Source organism: Ursus maritimus, unplaced genomic scaffold, assembly GCF_017311325.1.
Source record: "Ursus maritimus isolate PB19 unplaced genomic scaffold, ASM1731132v1 scaffold_21, whole genome shotgun sequence".
NCBI lineage: Eukaryota > Metazoa > Chordata > Mammalia > Carnivora > Ursidae > Ursus > Ursus maritimus.
The window spans coordinates 5,057,533-5,079,435 of record NW_024424564.1 but is presented as its reverse complement, the minus strand read 5'-3'; the positions used below and the strand labels follow the sequence as shown (position 1 = coordinate 5,079,435).

Sequence of the window (21,903 nt, the reverse complement as noted above, 5' to 3'; positions counted from 1 at the left end):
TCCCTTTCCAACTCCACCTCCAAGATCTCCAGCCCACGGAAGGACATTGTGAAGTGTCTGGTTCTTACTGAATCTGACTGAAGTTGACCTGATATCCCTGCATTATTCGCTTCTTCCCTTTGTGATACACGTCCTGCCCTCGCAGAGGTATGCCTCTTGGCATTTATCCTACCTCAGAACCTTGTGTGCCTTCTCTCCTGATGTTAATCTAGTCTCTGCCATCTGTTCCATATGCCCTCTGGCTTACAATCACATACATTATGTTCTGGGGTACTTGACATTGTTTTCATTTGCATTTAATGATTTGACACATTGTAACTTTCTGTATTTGATGTCCTCAAACACACCTCTAAGCACAATGTTATTTATACCTCTGGTTATAAGGTTTTGACTCAAATCACCATAATATCGGGCAGCAGTCCCTTCATTAATAGAGATGTTGTCATATTGGGGAATAATATCTATAGTCACAAAATGAAGGAAAAGGGGACCTCAGAGATGCAGAGCAGGAGGAAACCACCCGTGTAGCCCGGAAGCATCAAGGCCAGCAGATACAATCTAGGCTTTTCAGAGAAAGCATGTGGCTGATTTTTCAGAGTGCAAGCCCTGCGTGCAGGTAGGAAAACCTATCCCATGCTAACTGATTTTACTCTCTCCTAGGATTCTAGTCTCCCCCTAGGCCCAGTGGGAGAGTTCAGAGGACATAATGACGCAGAGGAGCACATTGTCACAAGCTGGATTTGCAGCCTAGAGTAAGGCCATAGTCAGCAAGGGCGGGCTGGAGCAGAATAGTTCAGGGGGAACGTTGGCAGCGGTTTTATGGTCCAGATTTTATGTTCCAGTTTGCGTCCAGACAGCTTCAGTTTACACCTATTATTCCAACATAATCCTTGATAGCAAATCCATTACTTTTAAAAGGGTCCTGATTTGGCTAATAAATTATATGGTCACGTGAGCTTGGTCACTCCAAGTACTGATCCCTTCCGAGGGTCCTCTACCAGTGTGAGGCGAAGGTGTGCCTCCTTATTCAATCTAGCTTCCAGATGTGCGATTATTGGATTAAATTAGCTCATTCTCTGTGTGTCTGTCACTCATGTACATACACCCACACCCACACACGTACACACTACTACTCTAAGGGGGAAAATGTGCTTTTTAGACAGACTACCTATTAAGCACATTTTAAGAAGAAAAACGTTGTCTTAACCACAACATGGTATGTAAAGGTCCCTGCTCACAGTGAACACAGAGCTTTACATTAGGATGCAATGCACAGTTCATTCTCCAGTGGGACTCACTGCTTTGTGTTTTCCGAAAACAGAGATGTGGTGGTGACCTTTTATTACAGAAAAATTGGCCAAAGCTTTGAAAACATAACTTTTTTTTTTCCTTTTTAACTGATCGCATTTTAAAGTCAGTTATCCTCTCCCATCAGTCTCTATAGGCAAAGGGTAACTGGTAAGTTGATTTATTTTCTTTCTTGGTCAACAAATTCTCAGAGGCAGATAGGGGGTGGATGGTGATACCAGAGGGTCATTCTTCTAGTTACAAGTGGACTTTGGTATTCATATTTCCCAAAAGTAGGAATTGAAGCTTAGAGCAATTATCTAATTTGTTCAACACACAGCTAAGAAGCCAGAGGATGGGGGCTCGAATCCAGGTTGATCCAATTCCACAGCCTGTGTCCTGAACCAGTCCCCTCCCTATACTACCATCCACCGTCATGGCTTGTTTAATGTGTATCTTCTCCAGGAGGGCCGGGACCTGAGCTTCCTTGTGTTTAGCATACCACAGGTGTTTAATCAATATATGAATGATTGAAGTCATACAGCAAAGGAGAGGGAATAAGACTGAAACCTGGAGTCAGAGGGAGGCACAGTGTTAGATGTGAGAGACAAGGTCAAGGATGGTGGCAAGTGTCAGTGTATGTTCACAAGACATCAGGAGGACACCCACTGAGAGCCCTGGGTGAGAACCAGTCCAGCACTGGGAGATGGATATAATGAGGTAATAAGGTTCAAGAATGGGGGTTTGGTGGTAGAAGAGTTTGACAATTTTTCTGAGTAGTTTCCTTGCCCCTTAGAGACAGTGCAGGGCAGTGGTCAAGGTATGAGCTTCAAATTCAGTTCACTCTAAGGTTGAGCCCTCTAAAATATCTCTTCAAGTCCAGTAGAGAGGTAACCATTTTATATTCAGGATCCCATTTCATCCTCAAAACAGTTTTATGAGGTAGATACTGCTATTCCTTTTTTATGACGGAGGCACCTGAGAATTTGGAGTGAAATAACTTGAGCAAAATCATGCACAATAGGTCAGTTTTCCAGTTCTGGTCTGTCTGACCCTAGAGAATGAGCTCTGTCGGTTGCCTTTGTCCTCAGGAGGGACTTCATGAAAATGTTGTAACCACCGAGGTAAGAAGTTACCACCAATGCCAGCATCTCCCTCCCTCCTACTTCTCCGAAGGTTGCTAAGCAAAATTATCATTTCTGTCAGTAGCCAACAGATACTTCCTGTGGCCAGATGTTGCTGCAAGTGCTTTAGATATTTTAAGTCCTTAAAACAGTGCCATGAGGCAGGCACTGTGATTTTGCCTGATTTTACAGATGAGGGAACTGAGATGAGATCACAGAACTTGTCAAAGGTTATGCAGGAAGTAATTGGCAGATCCAGAATTTGAATCCAAACAGTCTGGCTCTAGAATTTGTGTTTTCAACTACTATGCAACTATTTGTTATCTACTGACACTTACAAAAAGGTTAACTTGCTGAGGACGAAATCCTTCAGTTAGCTACACTTAAAACCATTGCTCCCTATTGTACCTCTCCTCCTGATGAACGTTCTCACGAGGACAATAGGAGTCTCTGGACCGGGAATAACAATGATAATAAGAACAGCCGACAACCACTGAGCACGGTCTACGCGCTGGACACGGTGCTAAGAGTGTTACTTGCTCGTACTTACTTAATCTTCCCAACAATAACGTGAAGTAGGATGATTATTCTTGGTTTGCAGATGAGGAAACTGAAGCTTGAATGTGAATTCGCTCGGTCACACTGCTGGTAACAGCTGTGTAAAAGCTGGCATCTGTCCGATTTTCCCCTTGAAACCACCAGACGCTCTGCTGCCTCCCACAGAGGCTGCTTTAACTTTTGATTCATTAATGAGTTTTGCTGGGGGGCGTGCATTTTTCGCTGCCCAGGAGGGCGGGTTCCTGCACACGCTCACTTCACCCTCAGGAGAAAAAGGCCAAATTACCAAAAGAACAAAAGAACGCCAGAGACCCTTTCAAGAAAATAAATTCCTGGGATGCCACTTGGTCAGTATCCACTTAGTGCTACATTTCACACAATGTCTTGTAGGTTTGTGTTTTTTTTTTTTTTTTCCTAATCTGTATAAAGCTACACTTTATACACACCTGAGGACTGGATGCTTACGACCGTGGCCAAGGTTAATACTGAAAAGCTAAATGATATTTAGGAAACATTGTTTAAAAAAGCAAGGTAAGCGTTTTAGAAAGTTTTATATTAGAAGTGTTTCAATATAGGGTGTTGGATAGTATACGTACTATGATTAAATATGCACATATGTAAACAAAACAATCGGGTTTGGGATAGTATACGTGCTATCGTTAAATGTACACGTATGTAAACAAAATGCAAATATATAGCTTTCTGTATTGTTACTAAGGATGCACATAAAAGTATATAAATTTAAAACCAGAGGTAACTTGGAGATTATGTGGTCTAGGTCAGGAAACAGTGAGGCCAATGTTGCTGACTTCACTTGTCAACTTTCAGGCATCTTGCGAAATTCAAATTAAGCATCATCTTCTTTACAAATTATTTCCTACTCTTCTTTATAAATTATTTCCTATCTCCTTTCTCACGCCTGCCCCCAGTGGGTGGAATTGACTTTTTTAAAAAATCTTAGTACATTCCACAGCTCTTTGCATCATGTCCCGTTCATCACTCTGTTTCCTTTTGTATACATGGTGCCATCCCTCTACGGCCGTCTAAGCTCCTTGAAAGCAGGAAGGGTTTTCCCTTTGGTTTTACGTTCTGCTGAGCCAGCACAATGCCTGGCACTGAGTCAGCGTTGGACGAAGCTTCAGTGTGTGAATGAGCTGGCAGAGCTCTCTTGGTTAGTTAGTAATGGAGCGCAATGAAGGTGTAGATTTTCCAACTCATTGACCAGTGATCCTCTCATTACACTTTGCGACTTCTCTATTCTAATTTGTATTTCACATCATTAATGAATTCGAAAGTCATTTTTTAAGAGGACATTTTCAGAAGCTATCGACAACAACAAAAAGCTTAATTGATAGGACATAAAATCCTTATCCGGTGAATGGGTAGTACGGCATGTAATTTCTCAGAGAGTGACTAGCATCTTCTAAAAACTAAAAGAAAGCCTCATCTAGTCTTCCTTAACAATTTGACTTAAGATTTATATCCTTTTGATCTAGAGTGACACTTAGAACCTGCATGTTCCACATTGAAATTGCTGAAGTGCAGAGGAAAGACCATCTAAATGTGCTTTTCATGTTAATCACTGGGAACAAAGCAAATCTTCCATGTGTGAAAAAGATTTTGTTGGAAGGCAAAGATTTTGTTCATTCTTGAACGATGCTGATTTCTTCTGTTTATAGGTGTCTTGCTGGCTTGAAAGAATACCCCAGATGTAGAAAACCTGTTAGTATACAGTAGGGTATTACGAATCTGCAAAATTAGATATAGGAAACAGTAAAGGTAGTCCTTGTGTTAGGGGATAATCATCTCCTAACATTAAATGACTTTTGTGCCTCTGTCCCTCTAGATTTGTACATAGCACACCAGAGAATACATTTTTTAGAGAGAAAAAGATGCTTAGAGATCCTTTGAAGTTTGTAGTTGAGGAAACTAATGTCCAAGTAAGTAAAGTTGTTTTTCAGAGAATTGTCCTGACCAATTTGGGACTAAAATCAAGGTCTTCTAGGGGCAGAGTACAATATCCTACTACTCGGATGAGTAAGCTTTCATGGATTATGTTAGAAGTTTCTTCTATTATGTAAAAATGCTACTGGTTGAGATACTTGTAGCTAACATCACACTTTTTTTCTTTACTACATATTAAATCTTATGTCATATATGGCTAACTTCCTTATTTTACAGAAGATACATTAATTGTGACTTAGGGAGATTGACCAATTTACCAAACATTAAATAGTCAGTTTGTGGTAGTACTAGAAATAGAAGCTAGTGGTTTCCACCTCCCAGTCCAGGGCTCATTGAGTGCATCTCTCCTCCTGAAACCCTACTTGGCTCCCCGGTGGAACAAATTAAGCACATAAACACAGGCAGCCACAAAATAGCAAGGTCAAATGTTCTTACAATTTCTAGTAAGTTCATCTAAGCCTGGACTTGGAAAAATGATTAAATTTACTGTTTTTTTTTTCTCTTTTGAGAACCCTTGTAGTAAACCATTTATTTATTCATTTATTCATCAAGCATATTGATTTTTCTATTATGGATCTCAAACTGTGCCTCAAGCTGGGGATTCAGAGATGAATAATCATGATTTGGGTCTCACAATTTAGTAGAGGGAAATAGAGATATAAAAGTAAATATAGAAAACCGTTACAGGTATTGCAGAATAAGTCAGAAAATGTTAATCAGAGGACAGAGGGGTTCAGTCTACCTGAGGGGTTGATTAACAGATTCATAAAGTGTTGTGATGTTCTGAATTTGAAAGATGGGGTAGATGTTTCCTGGAGGTAAAAAGTGGGCCAGGATTGAAAAGTGACAGGGAGCCTGAGCAAAGATATAATAAGATTCTAAAGAGAGTTTATAGGATCTTAGTGGGGTATACAAGAGTGCCTAGGAAATTGAGGCTGGAAATGTCAGAAATGGGCCAGTGGAAGGATGCTTGTGCTATGCCAAAACTGTGAATTTATCCCACAAAAAATGAAGAGCTAGGAATGGTTTATACCCTCGGCTTAATTCTAGGAAGATCTACCATAGTAGAATGCATGTGTGTGTGTGTGTGTGTGTGTGTGTATAAGGGAACATGCTAGCAAATAGGGAGACCAGTCCGGGCCCCTCGTGGTTGTGCAAGGAAAAGATGCTGAAGATGCCTAAGCTAAGTCAGTGTAAGTGAAGTTGTGGAGGACACGGAAATCGAGGACGAGTTCAGAGGTACAATGAGAGGAATGTGGTGAACAGAGATGTGGGCGTTAGGTAATCGAAGTGACACTGAACTGGAAATTAAGAGAGCTGAGTTCTAATTATGAATCTTCCATTCTCTAGCTCTTGATCTTGAATTAGTGAAAATTATAGATGTTTTCTAACCATCAATTTCCTTTTTGTAAAATGGCAAGGTAGGGTTTTATCTCTATTAGTCTTTAAGTCTCTACAAATTGATGATTCTCTCTTAGATACCTGCAATACAATAAATAGATTCATGGGTCTAAGTAAGGTTGCCTTAGCCTCCATAATAATTATATCTAACATTTATTCTTCATCAAATATAAGCATCGTTATGAATGTTGATTCAGTTGATCGTCATCGCAACCCTTTACGGTAGATGATATTATAATTGTCATTTTACAGATGGGGAGCTGAAGCATAGAGAGTTGAAATAATTTTTTCAGATCCTATCTTTTTGTTCTCTCTGTATCAGTCCGTTCAGGCTGCTGTAACAAAATACTGGAGACTGGGTGGCCCTATAACAAGAGAAGTTTATTTCTCACAGTTCCGGAGGCTGGAAGTCCAAGGTCAGGGAGCCAGCATAGTACAGTGAGGACCCTCGTTTAGGCTGCTGACTTCACACTGTATCCTCACATTGCAGAAGGGGTGAGCAAGCTCTCAGGGACCTCTTCCATATCAGCAGTAAACTTAATCACCTTTCAAAGGTACTACCTCTTAATATCATCACCTTGGGCATTAGGTTTTTAACATTTATTTGAATTTTGCAGGGTCATACACATTCTGACCATAGCACTGCTCTTTTTATTCACTGTATAAATTCCCTTAAGAAGCATTTGGACTATACCTGACTCCTTCCTAGGTCCATTAATAGGAATATTATTGCATATTCATCAATACTTGCTATTGTAACAGATACACCTCTAAATGTCATTGACTCAACACAGCTTATTTCTTGGGCGTGTGAAACCAATTATTGTCAGAGGCTGGATTTCTCCTTGATACAGTCATTCAGGGATCCAGGCTGATGGTGATTCTTCAGGGTCACCTTTGGCACGGACATCTGTCTGAAAGAGGAAGAGGGAGAGGGGCTGATACAGTAGGAGGTTTTTATAGGCCTGGTCCTAAAGAAATACAACTCGCTTCTGCCTACCTTCCATGTGTCACATGCAAGAAAGAGTAGAAAATGTAGTCCAATTGTATGCCCCGAAGAAAAGAAAAAGGAGGCTTGGTGAATAGTTAGGCACTCTCTTTGGGAGCTGGGATTTGAGCCTAGACCATCGGGCCTCAGAATCCCCACCCAAACCACTGTGCTCTATCACCTTTCGGACTTGATTGCTCTCATGGAATCGATGGTAATTAAATAGTTTTGTACGTAAAGCAATATAAGGATGGAGGTTGACTTTATAGTGCATATTATTTCTGTGTAGTTAAGATTTGTGACTTCATACAGACAAGAAATATATTCTAAAATATAAATTTTAGAAACTCCCTTCTCTGTTTCTCATCAAGTTCAGTGACTTAATGAAGTTAATTTATGTTACTTTGAAGTTCAAAAATCTTTTACTTTGACTCTCGTTTTCTGGTAGGTCTAATATATTGTACCCATTATAATGAAACTTAATCATTTCATAAACTCACAGAATTTTAGAATTGGAAGGAACTTTCAACTCTAAATTAATGCTAAAACTAGTCTGATTTCTTCATTTTGCAGAAGAGGAAAGATACCCAGAGACCTTAATGACTTACTCCGTAGTACACTCTTCAGGGACAGAGAACTATGCAGGAGAGCCCAAATACCCCAGCTTTCTTTTTACGGCTTTTTCCGCTCACCATGTCATTTTCCTCAAGAAGCACTTGGGCTGCACTGCCCTCCCTCCAAGGGACACTTACAGGAATCTGATTAATCATAAAAGAACAGCATGACTCTTACAGTTTATAGGAATTGGGGATGTTCTGATTCTTCACATTTTTTCTGTGTATGTAATTTGGGATTAAGCAGAAAATCTGCTTTTAAACCTTTGACATTAGAAACATTTTAAAAAGCACAGTAGACATTTTCCTGTCTGAGTAATTTGAGATGGCCTCGGGGTCATCACTGGAAATGTCACTTTTCACTCCGAGGGAAATGTACAAAGTGCAACTGTTGGATCGTGCATTTCCTGGATCCTACTTTGAAGGTAGAAACTTGTCTCCTGCTCTTAAAAGTGGTGACAGAAATACTTCTGCCTGATAATTAGCTTTTGTTAAGAATAACTTTAATTTTTTAAAAAAGGAGAAATACTGCATTCAGCACATTTTTGGGTCAAAGTACAGAGACGTCATCGAATTACCTCAGGAAAAAACAGGTTCATTGAAACCCAGTGTATAAAATACTTCATGAATTCTGGAAAACATCAGGAAGACCTGAGGAAGGGCAAACACCAGGGCAGCGTGTGGGACTCCCTCCTCTCTTACCTCTGACATCTCTTTGTATCTGCTCCGCGTCCCATCACCAGGAGACATAGACCCATCTCTCCACGAGTCACCTGACTTCTAATGCCACGTGCCCATTTCCACGTGGCAATTCTGTGACTTTTGGTTCCAATTTCCAGACAGGTGGATTTGATTTGTCCAGTTCCTGTTTTTCAGAGCAGGTATTAAAAGCAAATGTTCTGGTAGTTTAAAAGGGACCACCATTCCATGAGATTTGCTTTCTTCTCTCTCTTCTACCTCAATTCTCATTTAGGATGAGGATGGAGAAGATGTTCATGATTGAGCTGAGTGGCAAGGAGTTTAAAATTCTCTCAAGAGTGAGTCTTCTGTTCTGCCTCTTTCTCGTAAAACAGACTGGGGGACATCCTCTGGTTGAGAGCTGACTTTTGTCAATGGAGACTGTACCATTCATTATTAGGGTTATTATCCTTTAGTGCCCATCTTTTTTTCCTCCACTGACTTTATTTTTTTCATATAAATTGGAGCAGTTTGAGAAAACAGGCTTTGTAAAAATGTCATCGGCACTTGGCTATTTCCTCTCTGATCGTTTTGACTTCATAAATTACGTGAACTTTTGAAATTTCATTGAGCCCTTTAAATAACCATTTCTTTTAATTAGATTGCTTCAGCATGAAAGTCTAAAACTGTGCCCTATTTTCTCATTCTAATGAATTAAAGTGAGAAATTAGCTGTCTCAAAAAGTTTTTGTTTCAGCACATTTTTCCCATTCAAAGTGATTTCCAGCAACCTGAATCCACTAACTAGCTTGCATTTCAGATGTCTATTGGTGCATGTACGTGATCCCTTATTTCTGCTTAGAAGGTGTAATGCAGACTCTCTGGGGAGCTAGTCAAGCTGGGTAAAACCATTAAATAGGAGTGTACGGAGACAAACAAAATTTTAGAATCAATGAGACAAATCAGAATACAAATAAAAACTGAAATCTAACGGAAAGGAATCCCAGTAGGAACAAATTCACAACTTGATGCTGAATCTACTCTCTTCTGTAGTTTAAGTGTCAAATTAAATATTTTTTTATATGCACCTCATGTCAACACAAGTATGTATACAGATTTTTTGAAATATGAAATTAGAACTTTTAGAAAATGTAGACATTTTCCCTAGCATCTATGTCTTTGTAACTTGTATATGTTCCATCGTTTTGTATTCACTAATTACATTAATAGTAAAAACAAAGAGAACTAATATTTAAGTAATGCTACAATTTAAAAGCAGTTTCATATGCTTGGCATATAGTGAATATTCAATAAATGGTAGCAATTATCATTATTTTATACACCGTTTCCAGAGTGAATGAATGATTCATATGTACAGAATGTGATATGCATAGCTTTGTCCTCTTATTAACCTAAGGCCAGCAACCATTCCTCAAGGTGAAATGATCTGCATAAATATTATTCTACTGTGTACCAGTTTTTCATACCTATGTATTTATAGTTGGTTCACAGGTGATGGATAAAATGTGATCATATTAACACATGTATAAACATACATGTACATATATAATTATAATTATGTACGTGGGCATATCGTTTTTAAAAATCTATGCAAGCATATGAACCAAATGTTATTTAATTCAGATTTTCTCCCCCTCTGGAGAAATTACTTTCAGTCAGTGAAAAAAGCAGTTGAAAACAACAAACGTGTTGTTAAAATGCCTTATAGGACTTCATGCCAGAATATACCAGTCACAATAGCTTTAGAAAAGTTTCAGAAATCTTGAGACATGGTTTAGGAGGCTGCCTTAAGAGGCAGTATTGTAACGCCATGTTTCTGGGGGCTCTTGAGGGCTAATGGTCCTATTGCTGAAATGAGACATGGGGTAATAATGGAAGGCCACAATTAGAGCTGGGTAAAACTCGGTATCCCCATCTTTATAAGAATTAAGCCTCTGTGTCTCTAGCGTCCTTTTACAAAGATGTAGGAGGCAACCCTTGGTGTTTATACATCACACCCAGGGGGGACAAAAGAGAAGAACAGAAGAAAGGTGGGTTTTGTTGGTTTGTTCATGACTTGGGAATTGTGACATGAAGAAAATTGTTTGTTCTTTTTTCATTTAAATCTTCTCCAGGGGGTCTTGCATCATTTTAATATGATGTTAAGTGTCTGTGAAGCCTATTTTGTTAATTTAGAAAGCCCTAATATTTGATTAGGTTCGTTTATCAAGAGCTCTGTCTGAATCTGTATAGAGAATTGTAGTAACTGCTGGAATTTCCTACCGTCTCATTAACCTTTTAAAGGAAAACCACAGGAATTAGTTTTACCTTCTTAAATTGCTTGTTTACCATTTATTAAACACATACCACATGCTGAACAGTTTACATGAAAAATTAGTCTTTGTCTACAAGAATCTGGTTATCCTAAGAAGTTAAGATACACAGACAAATTAAGAAAACTATACATATGTAAACATATGCCATGCTTAGGTGAACTAAATTCTGCTAGAAGATTAATTCCTCGGTTTTGAGGTATCTTGTTTCACTTGGCATATACCAAAACATACTGAAGTCAATATTCTTCCTACCCATGCCTTCATACACTTTGAGGATAATATTACCCATCCATCTACTTACCTATCATCTGTTCTATTTTAAAAAGGTTAATTATCCCTCTCATTCCTCCACAAAAAAGCTTTATAACTTCAGTTTTAATAAGAACAGAGGCCGAGTTTTTTTTTTTTTTACTAAGTCCCATTTTTCACCAGGAAACTCAACCTGTATGTCTGTACATTTCCTTTTCTTCCTTCAATGAAGAGAAAGGTCACGACAGCAAAGCCTGTGTCTGTCAGGCTTGTTCTTCCTGGTCAGCTTTATTATTAATCTCTTCACATTTAGTACCATGTGCTCTGAAGGGGAGGACGTGTCTGTCAGTCTTCCCAGTGCAGCTCCTACTTTATCCTCCTCTTCATTATACCATATGGGCATCATTCTTCCTTTCTCCTCGAACAAGAAAGCATACTTTCTTCACCAGAGTCCTCACATACCAAACTTAGCCGAAGTAATTAACCAATTGTGGAATAACTCTTTGCAGTCCTTTAAATTATATAATATATAAACATTTTCCTTTATTATTATTATTTTTTTAAAGATTTTACTTATTTGTCAGAGAGAAAGGGAGAGCACAAGCAGGGGGAGCAGCATACAGAGGGAGAAGCAGGCTCCCTGCTGAGCAAGAAGTCTGATGTGGGACTGGATCCCAGGAACCTGGGATCATGACCTGAGCCAAAAGCAGACGCTTAACTGACTGAGCTACACAGACATCCCCAATATTTTCCTTTAAATATTCATTTTCATTGACTCACACAAGCTAGGATGATATATTTAGAGATATCATGCTTCACTGGCTTATCCTCCAATTAATGCATTTGGAAAAAATATATCCTACTGAACAATCTAGGAAGGAGTATAAAGTACTACTACGTCCTCAGGTTGGGCTAAGTTTTGAAGCAGTAACAAAAAGCACCTCAAAATTTTAGAGGCTTGTAAGAGCTTCAGGCTTATTTCTCATTCATAGGTCCACCATGGTTGGTGGGAACTTGCCTCATATCTCTTCACTTGAAAACTCAGGTCGATACAGCTTCCACTGTCAAGAACATACTTGGTTGCTTGGGTTGGTGGGGAGAAATGTGGTGAATTACACACTAGCTCTTAAAGCAGCCACACCGATTGATATCCTTTGCTTTTGCTCATAAGTGACGCCTATTACTTTAGCTTTCCTTTAAACACAATATTACCATGTGTCCAGAAGGGAGAGAGCCAGAAATATTTAGCAAACAGCACTAATGTTTATCAAAGACTACCGCAACTGCTTTATCCTTTTATATTTCTTGCCAAGCAAGGTTGACATGAATTTTGATATTGGCATTGGGAAGGGGAAACCAGATACAGAGTTTCCACCTGTCCATTCCTTTCCAATATGTGATAAAATCTCCTTCTAACAAATAGTAAAATGGCCTTTGTGGGTGCTGAAATAGTGCCTCTCCTCCCAGGGGAGAGGTCAGTGCATTGTCCCTGTGTGCTCCTGGCTGCTGTCATACTGTGGAAGAAAACAGAACCCTTTGGAAGAGAACAGAACCCTTGCCACTTCAGGCTGTCCCCAAGCCATCTCAGCTCAGTGCTGGGCTGAACAGCATCAGTATCTGAAGAAGCCCCAATAATCTCTTGTCTCCAGCCTGGTTTCCACCCAAAGACTAGTAGACTGACCTCATGACCTACATCTTTCNCCTAAATCACTCTCAGAAGTCCAAGCATCCCAAATAATCCTCAGGGAGATGTTCATCTCCATTCTTCAATCATCAGAGAGATGTTCATCTCCGTCTGCTCTGACATCCCACATCTTCTTCCATCCTCTGCCGTTTGGTGCGTACCAGCCAAGCCCCTGCAGGCGATCCTACTGTTCCTTCCCAGGAAATCTACTTTGCCTCTTTCTGAGATACCTATTTTATATCTTCTTTGTTCTCTTCAGACATCTCTCATATTGCATAGCAAGATCAGGTGAAGTCAGATAAGAAACTACATCTTCTCACCACCTAATCCATTCACACCCACCAGCCTCTGTCGCTACACATCCCACGTTCACTCTTGTTGAAATAGATTATTTCTGCATCAATTTATTGTCAACCCCCCAAGTGCCCTGAATCTCAATTCTATTTTCCTTCTCAAGAATATGCTTTTGTAATTACCCATTTTCTTTCCTATATTGTGCCTTTCTTTACCAGATCATTCTAGCAAGAAAGTATGCCTTTATGGCATTCATTAAAAAAGATTCCCTTGACACCATGCTTCATTCCAGCTATTGCTCATTTCCTTCTTCCCTTAACAAAAGATTCTTGGGAGAAATTTGTATAATTGCACAGTTTTACGTCCCATCCTCCAATAAACTTACTTTAATCATGCTTTTATTTTCACATCATGCCACTGAAATGATTTTCATTGCGATCAAATGCTAACAATAGTTAACACAGAGGGCCGACTATGAGGCAGGCAGTGCTCTAAATACTTCATACCCATGAACTCATTTCATCCTTAAACCAACCCTATAAAGATGGTGCTATTAATATCCCCCTTTTAGAAAGTAAAAAAAAAAAAAATGCTACTCAGAGATACGAAATAATTTGCCCAAGGCCACACAGCTGTTAGGAGGAGCTCAGTTGAACCCAGTTTTTCTGGTTTTGAAGGCTCTTAATTAGTACATGATCTTACTTTTTAGTGGACAGTGATTTCTGTTTATTAAACCTTTCAGCAGCACTCGCCACAGCTGATTGATCCCCTCCTTCTTGAAACATTTTGTTGTCTTTCCATGCTTTCATCCCATGTTCTTTTTTATCTTACCTCATGTGCTGTTCTTGCAGGTCTCTATTGCTGGCAACCTTTCCATGGTAATTTGGTTTAGTCTGTGCCTTTAAATATCACCTATCAGCCTGGATTTCTTAGGTGTGTATCTGCAGCCCAAATCTCTTCCCTAAGCTCCACGTCATAAATGTCGCTGCCTGACTTACATCTCTACTTGGGTGCCTTGTAATAGTCTCAGATTTAACACTGACACACACACAACTACAGATAGTTTAACCCAACCCAGCTGTTGCCAAACTCCCTGTTCCCAGGCCCTCTCTATTTGCCAGAACCACCACCACCACCACCACCCACACACAAACACGGCTCATGTATAATTAGCTTCAGGTGTACAATATAATGACTCAACAATATAATCAGTGCTCATCATGATCAGTGTGCTCTTCACCTGTTTTATCCACCCCCCCCACCCACCTACCTCCCCTCTGGCAAACCCCAGTTTGTAGAACCACCCACTTCTAATTGCTCAGGACAAGCTGAGGAGTAATCCTAACTCCTCCTTCCCACAGAGCTCACGTCCAATCTAATAGCAAGTCAAACCAGCTCTACAGGGGAATATTCCTAACCCGCTACTTCTCCCCAGCTCTGCTGCTGTTAGTATAGCCCAAGTCCTATCCTTTATTCCCTAGGCTCCTGCAACCTCTTCATAACTGGTCTCCCTCATCCCACTCTTGCTTCTTCAATCCATTCTCTAAAGAACAGTTTGAGCAAACTTCTAAAGCATTTAATACGATGATACCATATCCACCTAGAGTATTTCCCTCATGACATGAGTAAAATCCAGTCCCTTTATTACAGCATACCAGCCCCTACTCCATCTTCCCACAATCCTGAACACAGTTCCCTAGACCTCTCAATTGTTCAACCACACCGTCGCCACACCGGTCATCTTGCTGTCCTGGGAACACACGACACATTTCCCCATTTCAGTTCTCTGTCATTTGCTGCTCCTTCTCTTTGGAATGTTCTTCCTTTCTTAGATCCTCATAACAGATGCTTCCCTCTCGTCACTCAGGTCATCCTTCAGACTACCTCACAGAGGTCCTCTCGGACACTCACAAAAATACACTTTCCTTCCCTGTTTGATTACTCTCCCCTTACTCTACTGCAGTTCCTTCAAGGAGCTTCTTAATCATTAACAGGTATTTATGATTTGTTTTCTACGCAGGAATATGAGCTCTCTGAGGGCAGGCTCTATGTCCCTACTTTTCATCGTTACATCCCCCAGTACTCAGAACCATACTTGAAGTGTGGTATTCTCTCAATTAAAATGTGATTAAGTGAAGTGCAGTGCAAAAGTCAGCATATTGACTTGTATGACATAATGTGAAGCATTCAATAAATTAAACAAAACTGAATCATAAGAAAATATTTTCTAGAGCACAAGAGGAAGGAGGGCTGACTCAAGTTTTTTAAATTTCAGAGATAGCCTTGTGTTTGAGTCAAACACAGAGAAATCCCCGTTTGTATCTACAGTGGCAGGAAAATCTTTGTGGCATTGGAAATGGTATATTTCTTGAAAGTTCTTTTGAGGATCCCATGTCAAAGCCATATGATATACCCAAGTTTCTTGGTCTCGCATGGAGGGATGGACAATATGTGTGATTTGTTCTCTTACAGGAAAAATCTAAGCATGCTGTCTAACCTGAGTTACTGCATAGTGATACTCATCCCCCAGGGGAAGAGTAATATAAATACATAATATAGTGATCTCATTTACAAAATGGGCTTCGATATGTTTATAACATTAAACAATTTCAGATCTGGTTTTTACATCACATTTTTTAAAATTTCTGAAAGCACAGTGTTTCAATGGATGTTTGATTTTCAGCTTTTTATTTTTAGCAGACAAAACTTCTGCTTTATTGTTTCAAAGTAGGGTTAATACTTTGAAGATGAAATGCTGCAAAAAAAAAAAATGAAGGCAAACTAGAACCCTATCATAATATGATAAGTGAGGCCTATAAGTCCAAGCCCCCAAACCATGTGGGAGCCTTACTGCCAGGTTAACGGTCTGGGTGGGGGAGCCTCACAGCTTATTGGATGGGGCTCCCAAGCTAGATATAAACCCATCCACATTCTGGCTACAGTTGTTGTTACTGGTGGCAGTTGTTCCCTCAAGGCAAAATGGAAAGGAAAGGTTTTTGGGAAACTAGTTGGGACTTCCAGGAAAATGGCAGCAGTTTCAAGAATTCCCAATTAGTTCATTCCCAGGGAAACTGGGCAGAATAATATTGAGGAGATGGGTTCCACCCTTTACCTCCTTGCTTCCTGAAAAGAGGTTCCCGGTCCGGCTTTTGCACTCACCCCTAGAAGAACAATGTAACCTAACCCTCCCCCAACCCACCACTTTGAGAAGAGGTCTGCTCTTAGCCCCACTGCAGGGCACCTTTCTTTGATTAACGTGATGGACAAAAAAGTCATATGCAAATAAGTATGTTTTTGATAGCATCACACACTGTCTCTTTATTTCAGACTGTTCTAACGGCTCATTCTAATCTGGTCACTAATTGTTCCTGCTTCACCAGGCCTTTCCTGACAGAAATGGTCCTTGCACATTTAGAAAAGAAATCAAATCTGCATTATGGAGTCAGCATCATTGTATTTCTAGTTTCATGCATGGTGGCTCCCTTATAGAGCTATATGTAACGTACTGCTAATTAAAAAGAGGGGGAGAAGCCAAAGCTTTCTCAATGTTGTCTTATTATCTCGTTTTTGTTTGTGCAGCTCATCATGTTAAAACGGGCACCTGCGAGGTGGTGGCACTCCACAGATGCTGTAATAAGAACAAGATAGAAGAGCGATCACAGACCGTCAAGTGCTCCTGCTTCCCCGGGCAGGTGGCAGGCACCACGCGAGCTGCTCCGTCTTGTGTTGATGGTGCGACCTCCTCCATTGCTCATTGTGCTCAGTAGCTGGGGGCTGGTTACAGCTGGAACTCCACTATAATGCTGTTGACCGTGGTCAGTCCTGAGGGGCCACCCCAAAAATCATGTGGTTGACGAGAGATTATTTGGGGGGGGGCACGCTGAAATCTAAAATCCTCTGGAAGGAGGTCTAAGACCTTACGCAGTTTTGTAAAAAAAAGGCGTTCTAGTGAGGTTCCAACAAGTCCATGTGCTTCTTACTTTGATACCATGAAATACTGATTTACCGGTGGAGGGCGCGCACGGGTGTAAATTAATTGGGAAAGGAGAGATGAAAATGGAGGATTAAACAGTATGGTGACCTAATCCCATGGATGGTTCTTAAGAATGAAAAAATAAGCGCCATATAAATGAGTGAATTTGTAGTTGTACAGTGAATTCACATGAAATATTGATTTTTATGGAGATCATCAAAATAATTTTATTGGAGGGTTCACCTAATTACAATAGGACACACATCTTTGTATGGGTCTATTTAATTAATGTTACCATAAATAATAACGTAAGTATTCCTAGTAGTATGGCTCATTCCTTGTGATGATGGCTACTGCCCACAGTAAAAACAAAACCCCAAAAACACATTAACGCTAATATCCTCCTCATTTTAGCCTACTTGTGGGAAGTATCACATTACTTCTAAAATATTGGCTCTAAACTGGTAATAGGTTAATTTTCTTATCTTTAGGTAGATCAGGGTATGCATGTCTATATGAGTTTCTTCCCAATATATTCGTTTTCATAAAGCCTGTATATTCACATGAAAAAAATCCTTCCACAATGTGCCTCTAATTAACAATACTATTTGTGAAGAGGGTAGAGTGTTCTCACCACGGTAAGCTAAAATTGAAAACAAACATTATTTTAGAGAGTCTAGAAAGATTTTAGAGGAGCATGCTTCAAAACCCAGTCTAACCAGTGGTGGGAAAAACTGTTCCTCTTTGTGCACCCAGAAGATGAATGCCCAAACAGAAACCACTGCACTGATCGCTTTTTATCTCCTGTAGCTTCAATCGTGGAACAGAAATGGTGGTGCCACATGCAGCCCTGTCTTGAGGGAGAGGAATGTAAAGTTCTTCCGGATCGGAAAGGATGGAGCTGTTCCTCTGGGAATAAAGTGAAAACAACCAGGGTAAGTGGACAGCCAGCTTGGGAAAGCAACAATGTCTCTGAATTTATAGAGCGTGGGCATGCGCAGGAACATCGTTTAAGTGATGCTTGTACCGTGGAAAGTATAGTTTTCCATACTCTACCCCCCATTGTCTTCCTAATTCATTTTTTCATAGCACATTTTTATTTTACTCAGAATAGCATCTTCTATAGATTGCCATCACCTGTCATGTTATTTAATAAATCAATGTTGTGTATTCCTTCATGAGATACTGACAGGAATGTGAAACCCCCTGCGGATGCATGTTACATGATGAGAAAGTGACCCCAAATCCCTTATTCTTTAATGGACAGTAATTTGAATATATTCTGGGGGGAAAATTTATTTTATACATTACTCGATACAATTTCCCAACTAAGAGTCTTTCGTTTTTATGAAAGTAATTATTTTGATCTCCCTGGTTTCTGGGTCAATAAATGGTTTTCTTAATGGTAAACTTTGTAATGAGTTACCGAGAGGAGTTTCTAAATCTCAGGGTCAATATGAAAAGACTACTCTTCAGACAATGATGTAGTTCAGCTTGCAATGATTGCTGGGACAGGGGAGAGAAAAGAAAAATGGTTAGCTTTATTCTTTGATTTCCTAATTAGCTCCATGGATATTCTGGACTGGCAGAATTTAAATTTTCTGTAGAATCAGCAAACAAAAGTACCATCTTGTTTTGCTATTTGCTTTTAGGGGAAAGCAGACTATTGATTAGAATTGGATAACTGGGGACTAGATAAGAATAATATGATATTTTATAAAAAGTAACATAAAAGCAGAGACTGGTTAAGGTACCATATTGTTTAATAAAAGCAGTTTTTTTTTTAAACCTCTCTGGACATATTCAAGAGGATTATTTTTAAATCCTATCAGATATATAATCCAGTCCATTGAATAACATGTTTAGTGCATTGGCTGTTCAAACATACACAAAAGTAACTAATAGCATAAATAAAAACTATATTTTGTCAAATTATTCATGATTCTATTTGTTGGCTAAATGCTGATATACTTTTCCAAAACCTACAGAGTGCATGATCAGTTAATTAGAATAATTGTATTATTCAGCACATGATATAAACCACACTGATTTGTTAAAAACATCCTGGCAATATAAAATAAGTTATTTATAGCATGAAAATATTTCCTTCCCTAACACTATAAATTCTTAGTCCAAATAGCACTCATGGAAATTCACTGAAGAAAGATTTGAGATTCTGAAGCAAATTAAAAAAAAAAAATCGCACTCTGTGACCACACTCTTTTTTATTACTTCAGTGGACATGAGGAAACTAACATTTATTGGATACTTAAAACATATGCCATAAACCGAACAAAGTACTTCATGTGAATGAGCTCATTTAATCCTCTTAACAGCCCAGTGAGGAAGATAATATTATCTCCTCTTTACAGATGAGTAAACCGAAGTTTCAAAACCCTCAGTGACTTTCCAAGGTCATACAGCTAATGAACAGGGAAGCCAGGGTTCAAACGGAGCAGTCTCATTCCAGAACCTAATCTCTTAACCTGTCGTTTAAACTAGATAATTTAACTTATTCTTAAGGAATAGTGAGGAGAGCTTCCTGTCATTCTATTCATATTAGGTAGACCTTTAAAATTATCTTTAACTTTCTGGATCACTGAAATGAAAAGGTCAAGACCATGTGATCGAAATTCCCACAGTAAGCTGTGTTAGAAGGGCTGCTTCACTCCCTGCTGTGCCTTAGTCTCAGCGGTCCAAACTTAAAATTTGGTCTCAGCAATTCTTCCCATTTAACCGGTTTTCGTCTTGTAATTAAACAAGATGGATGAGAGGCTGAGAACTTGGCAAGTGGGGAAGACCGTATCTAGATCCTCCAGTTCGTTTTCGTTATAAAGGGTTAGGCCACATAGAGTATATTGTGCGTCCTCTTTTTACTTCATCTCTTTTAAGATTCCTTCTAACTCGGAGGCTGTGATTCTCATTTAAAGTAAGGAAAAATCATCATCTATAAGATCAGTGATCCTGAAAGACGGAGTTTCTTGAATACAATCAACGTAAATTGCTATCTTTGTTTTTCTTCACAAGAAAAAGATTGCTGGTGAGAAGGAAGCTATGTAGACATGTCCAACAAAGGGACATCACGGTATTCCAAATGGCTAGGCAAAATGATGGGCAGTTGTGAGTGTCTTTTGGTTTACAAAAAAGAATTTGGCTCAATTTCCCTGAGGCGTCAAAAAACAGTTTCTGAGGTCATCAGGTTATTGTTCTGCTCTCTCCACTGAAATAGTACCAAAAAAGTAGAGGAGACACAAATTTTTGAAATTGCATGCCGTGAACGTGTCGGACAGAGGCAGCTCCGGCCATGCATTGAGAGCAGCAGTGGAATCGAGACGAAGTCTGATCATTATTTGATCCATTGGCACTAGTGTTCATGTGCCAGTCTTAAATAAGTTAGCCATGGCTGTGGGGAGCCAAGCAGCCACTGCACTGCATCCCTGAGTTGGCAGATGCCAGCCACAAATGGGGGAAGTCCAGAAGTTAAGCATGAATAGGTTACAAAGTAACTGAAGAGCTGCTCGCAGCCAAAAACCATCTGAGTTTCTTATGCAAGATATGTCGGTCTTGTGGGATTATCACTGCAAGCAAAATGGCTCGAGAAATGATTAAAATTTGCAATAATGTACACCCTTCCTTTTAATTGCCCATATTCAATCTGGAGTGCTCCGGTAAGCCGAATGTTAGAAAAAAAGCAGTCAGCCAAAAACAGCAATGAGACTTGCTTAGCCTCAGCAGAGATGTGGTGGTACTTTCCAGAATTGACTACAGATTATGGGCTGGGTGAATTCCTCATTTAAGACTAATTTGGAATTTACATTGTACTTGCTACTATAAATGTGAATCATATCCCCCTTCTGTCTTTGTACCAGATTCAGGAAGCTTATTATTCGGATCCATTTTCTATTTGTCCCAACAAGGGAGAAAAGGCAAAGAACACACAACCCTTGTTGGAACATCAGTATTTTCCACTCGTGCTCTTCAGTACCCCAAACATTTAATCTGGAGGGAACGGAGGATGCAACATTTGTTTCCTGAACTCTAGTTCTTACCTTAAAGGTGGAAACTTCTGTCTATGACCTCTGCAACCACCTATTGTATTACTTTCAAGAACTCCAAAGTTAAAAAGAAAGGAAAAGTCATGAGAGTCCCTTGATTTCAAACTCACTTTCAAAGATAAATAATAAAGAACTTTTCAAAGAGTCATTAATAAAAGAATATTCTTTCCAGCGTGAAAGAGCACATAATTATACACTAATTATATAATATAAAAGTAGCAGGGGGGAAAGGTGCTGTAGAGCTTGTAAGATTTGAGGGAAAAAAAACCTTTGATAACATTGTTGGATCCTCAGGAAAAATAGGCTGATTCATTTCTTTTAATGTTTTGATATTCTTTCTCTCTGGAACATCTTCTAAAGGAAGTCACATTTTGATTGATTTTAGGATTCACAGCCCATGGCCATGGGTATGGGCTCTAAACACCAATGGTCATGTAGCTCTTAAGTCTGGTTCTTACCTAAAGAAAGATGACCTTCAGAGTATGCAAGATTCTGTATTTTCGTTAGAAATATTATCTTTATGAATCACAAATCCTAGGTCTGTTTACTTTTCATATACTTAAAAATTACCCAGAAAATGTCTTAAGTAATTGGAATTCTTTAATCTTTGCCAGTTTAAAGTGCCTCAAGCAGATAAGAACTCTAGTTTTTTAATGTCTCTTCAAATATAAGTGGATTTTAAGTGCATAAAATATGAT

General features: G+C 39.4%; 1 protein-coding gene across 1 annotated transcript in view; it reads left to right on the top strand.

Moving 5' to 3' along the window:
* TAFA2 (TAFA chemokine like family member 2) overlaps positions 1 to 21,148 on the top strand; it is a 101,446-nt gene extending 80,298 nt beyond the window's left edge. Inside the window, exons 2-4 of the mRNA XM_008684369.1 lie at positions 16,757 to 16,909; positions 17,961 to 18,085; positions 21,020 to 21,148. Coding sequence (XP_008682591.1) covers positions 16,757 to 16,909; positions 17,961 to 18,085; positions 21,020 to 21,148 — 407 coding nt within the window. The remainder of the gene's footprint in view (positions 1 to 16,756; positions 16,910 to 17,960; positions 18,086 to 21,019) is intronic.
* Positions 21,149 to 21,903: the final 755 nt, after the last annotated feature.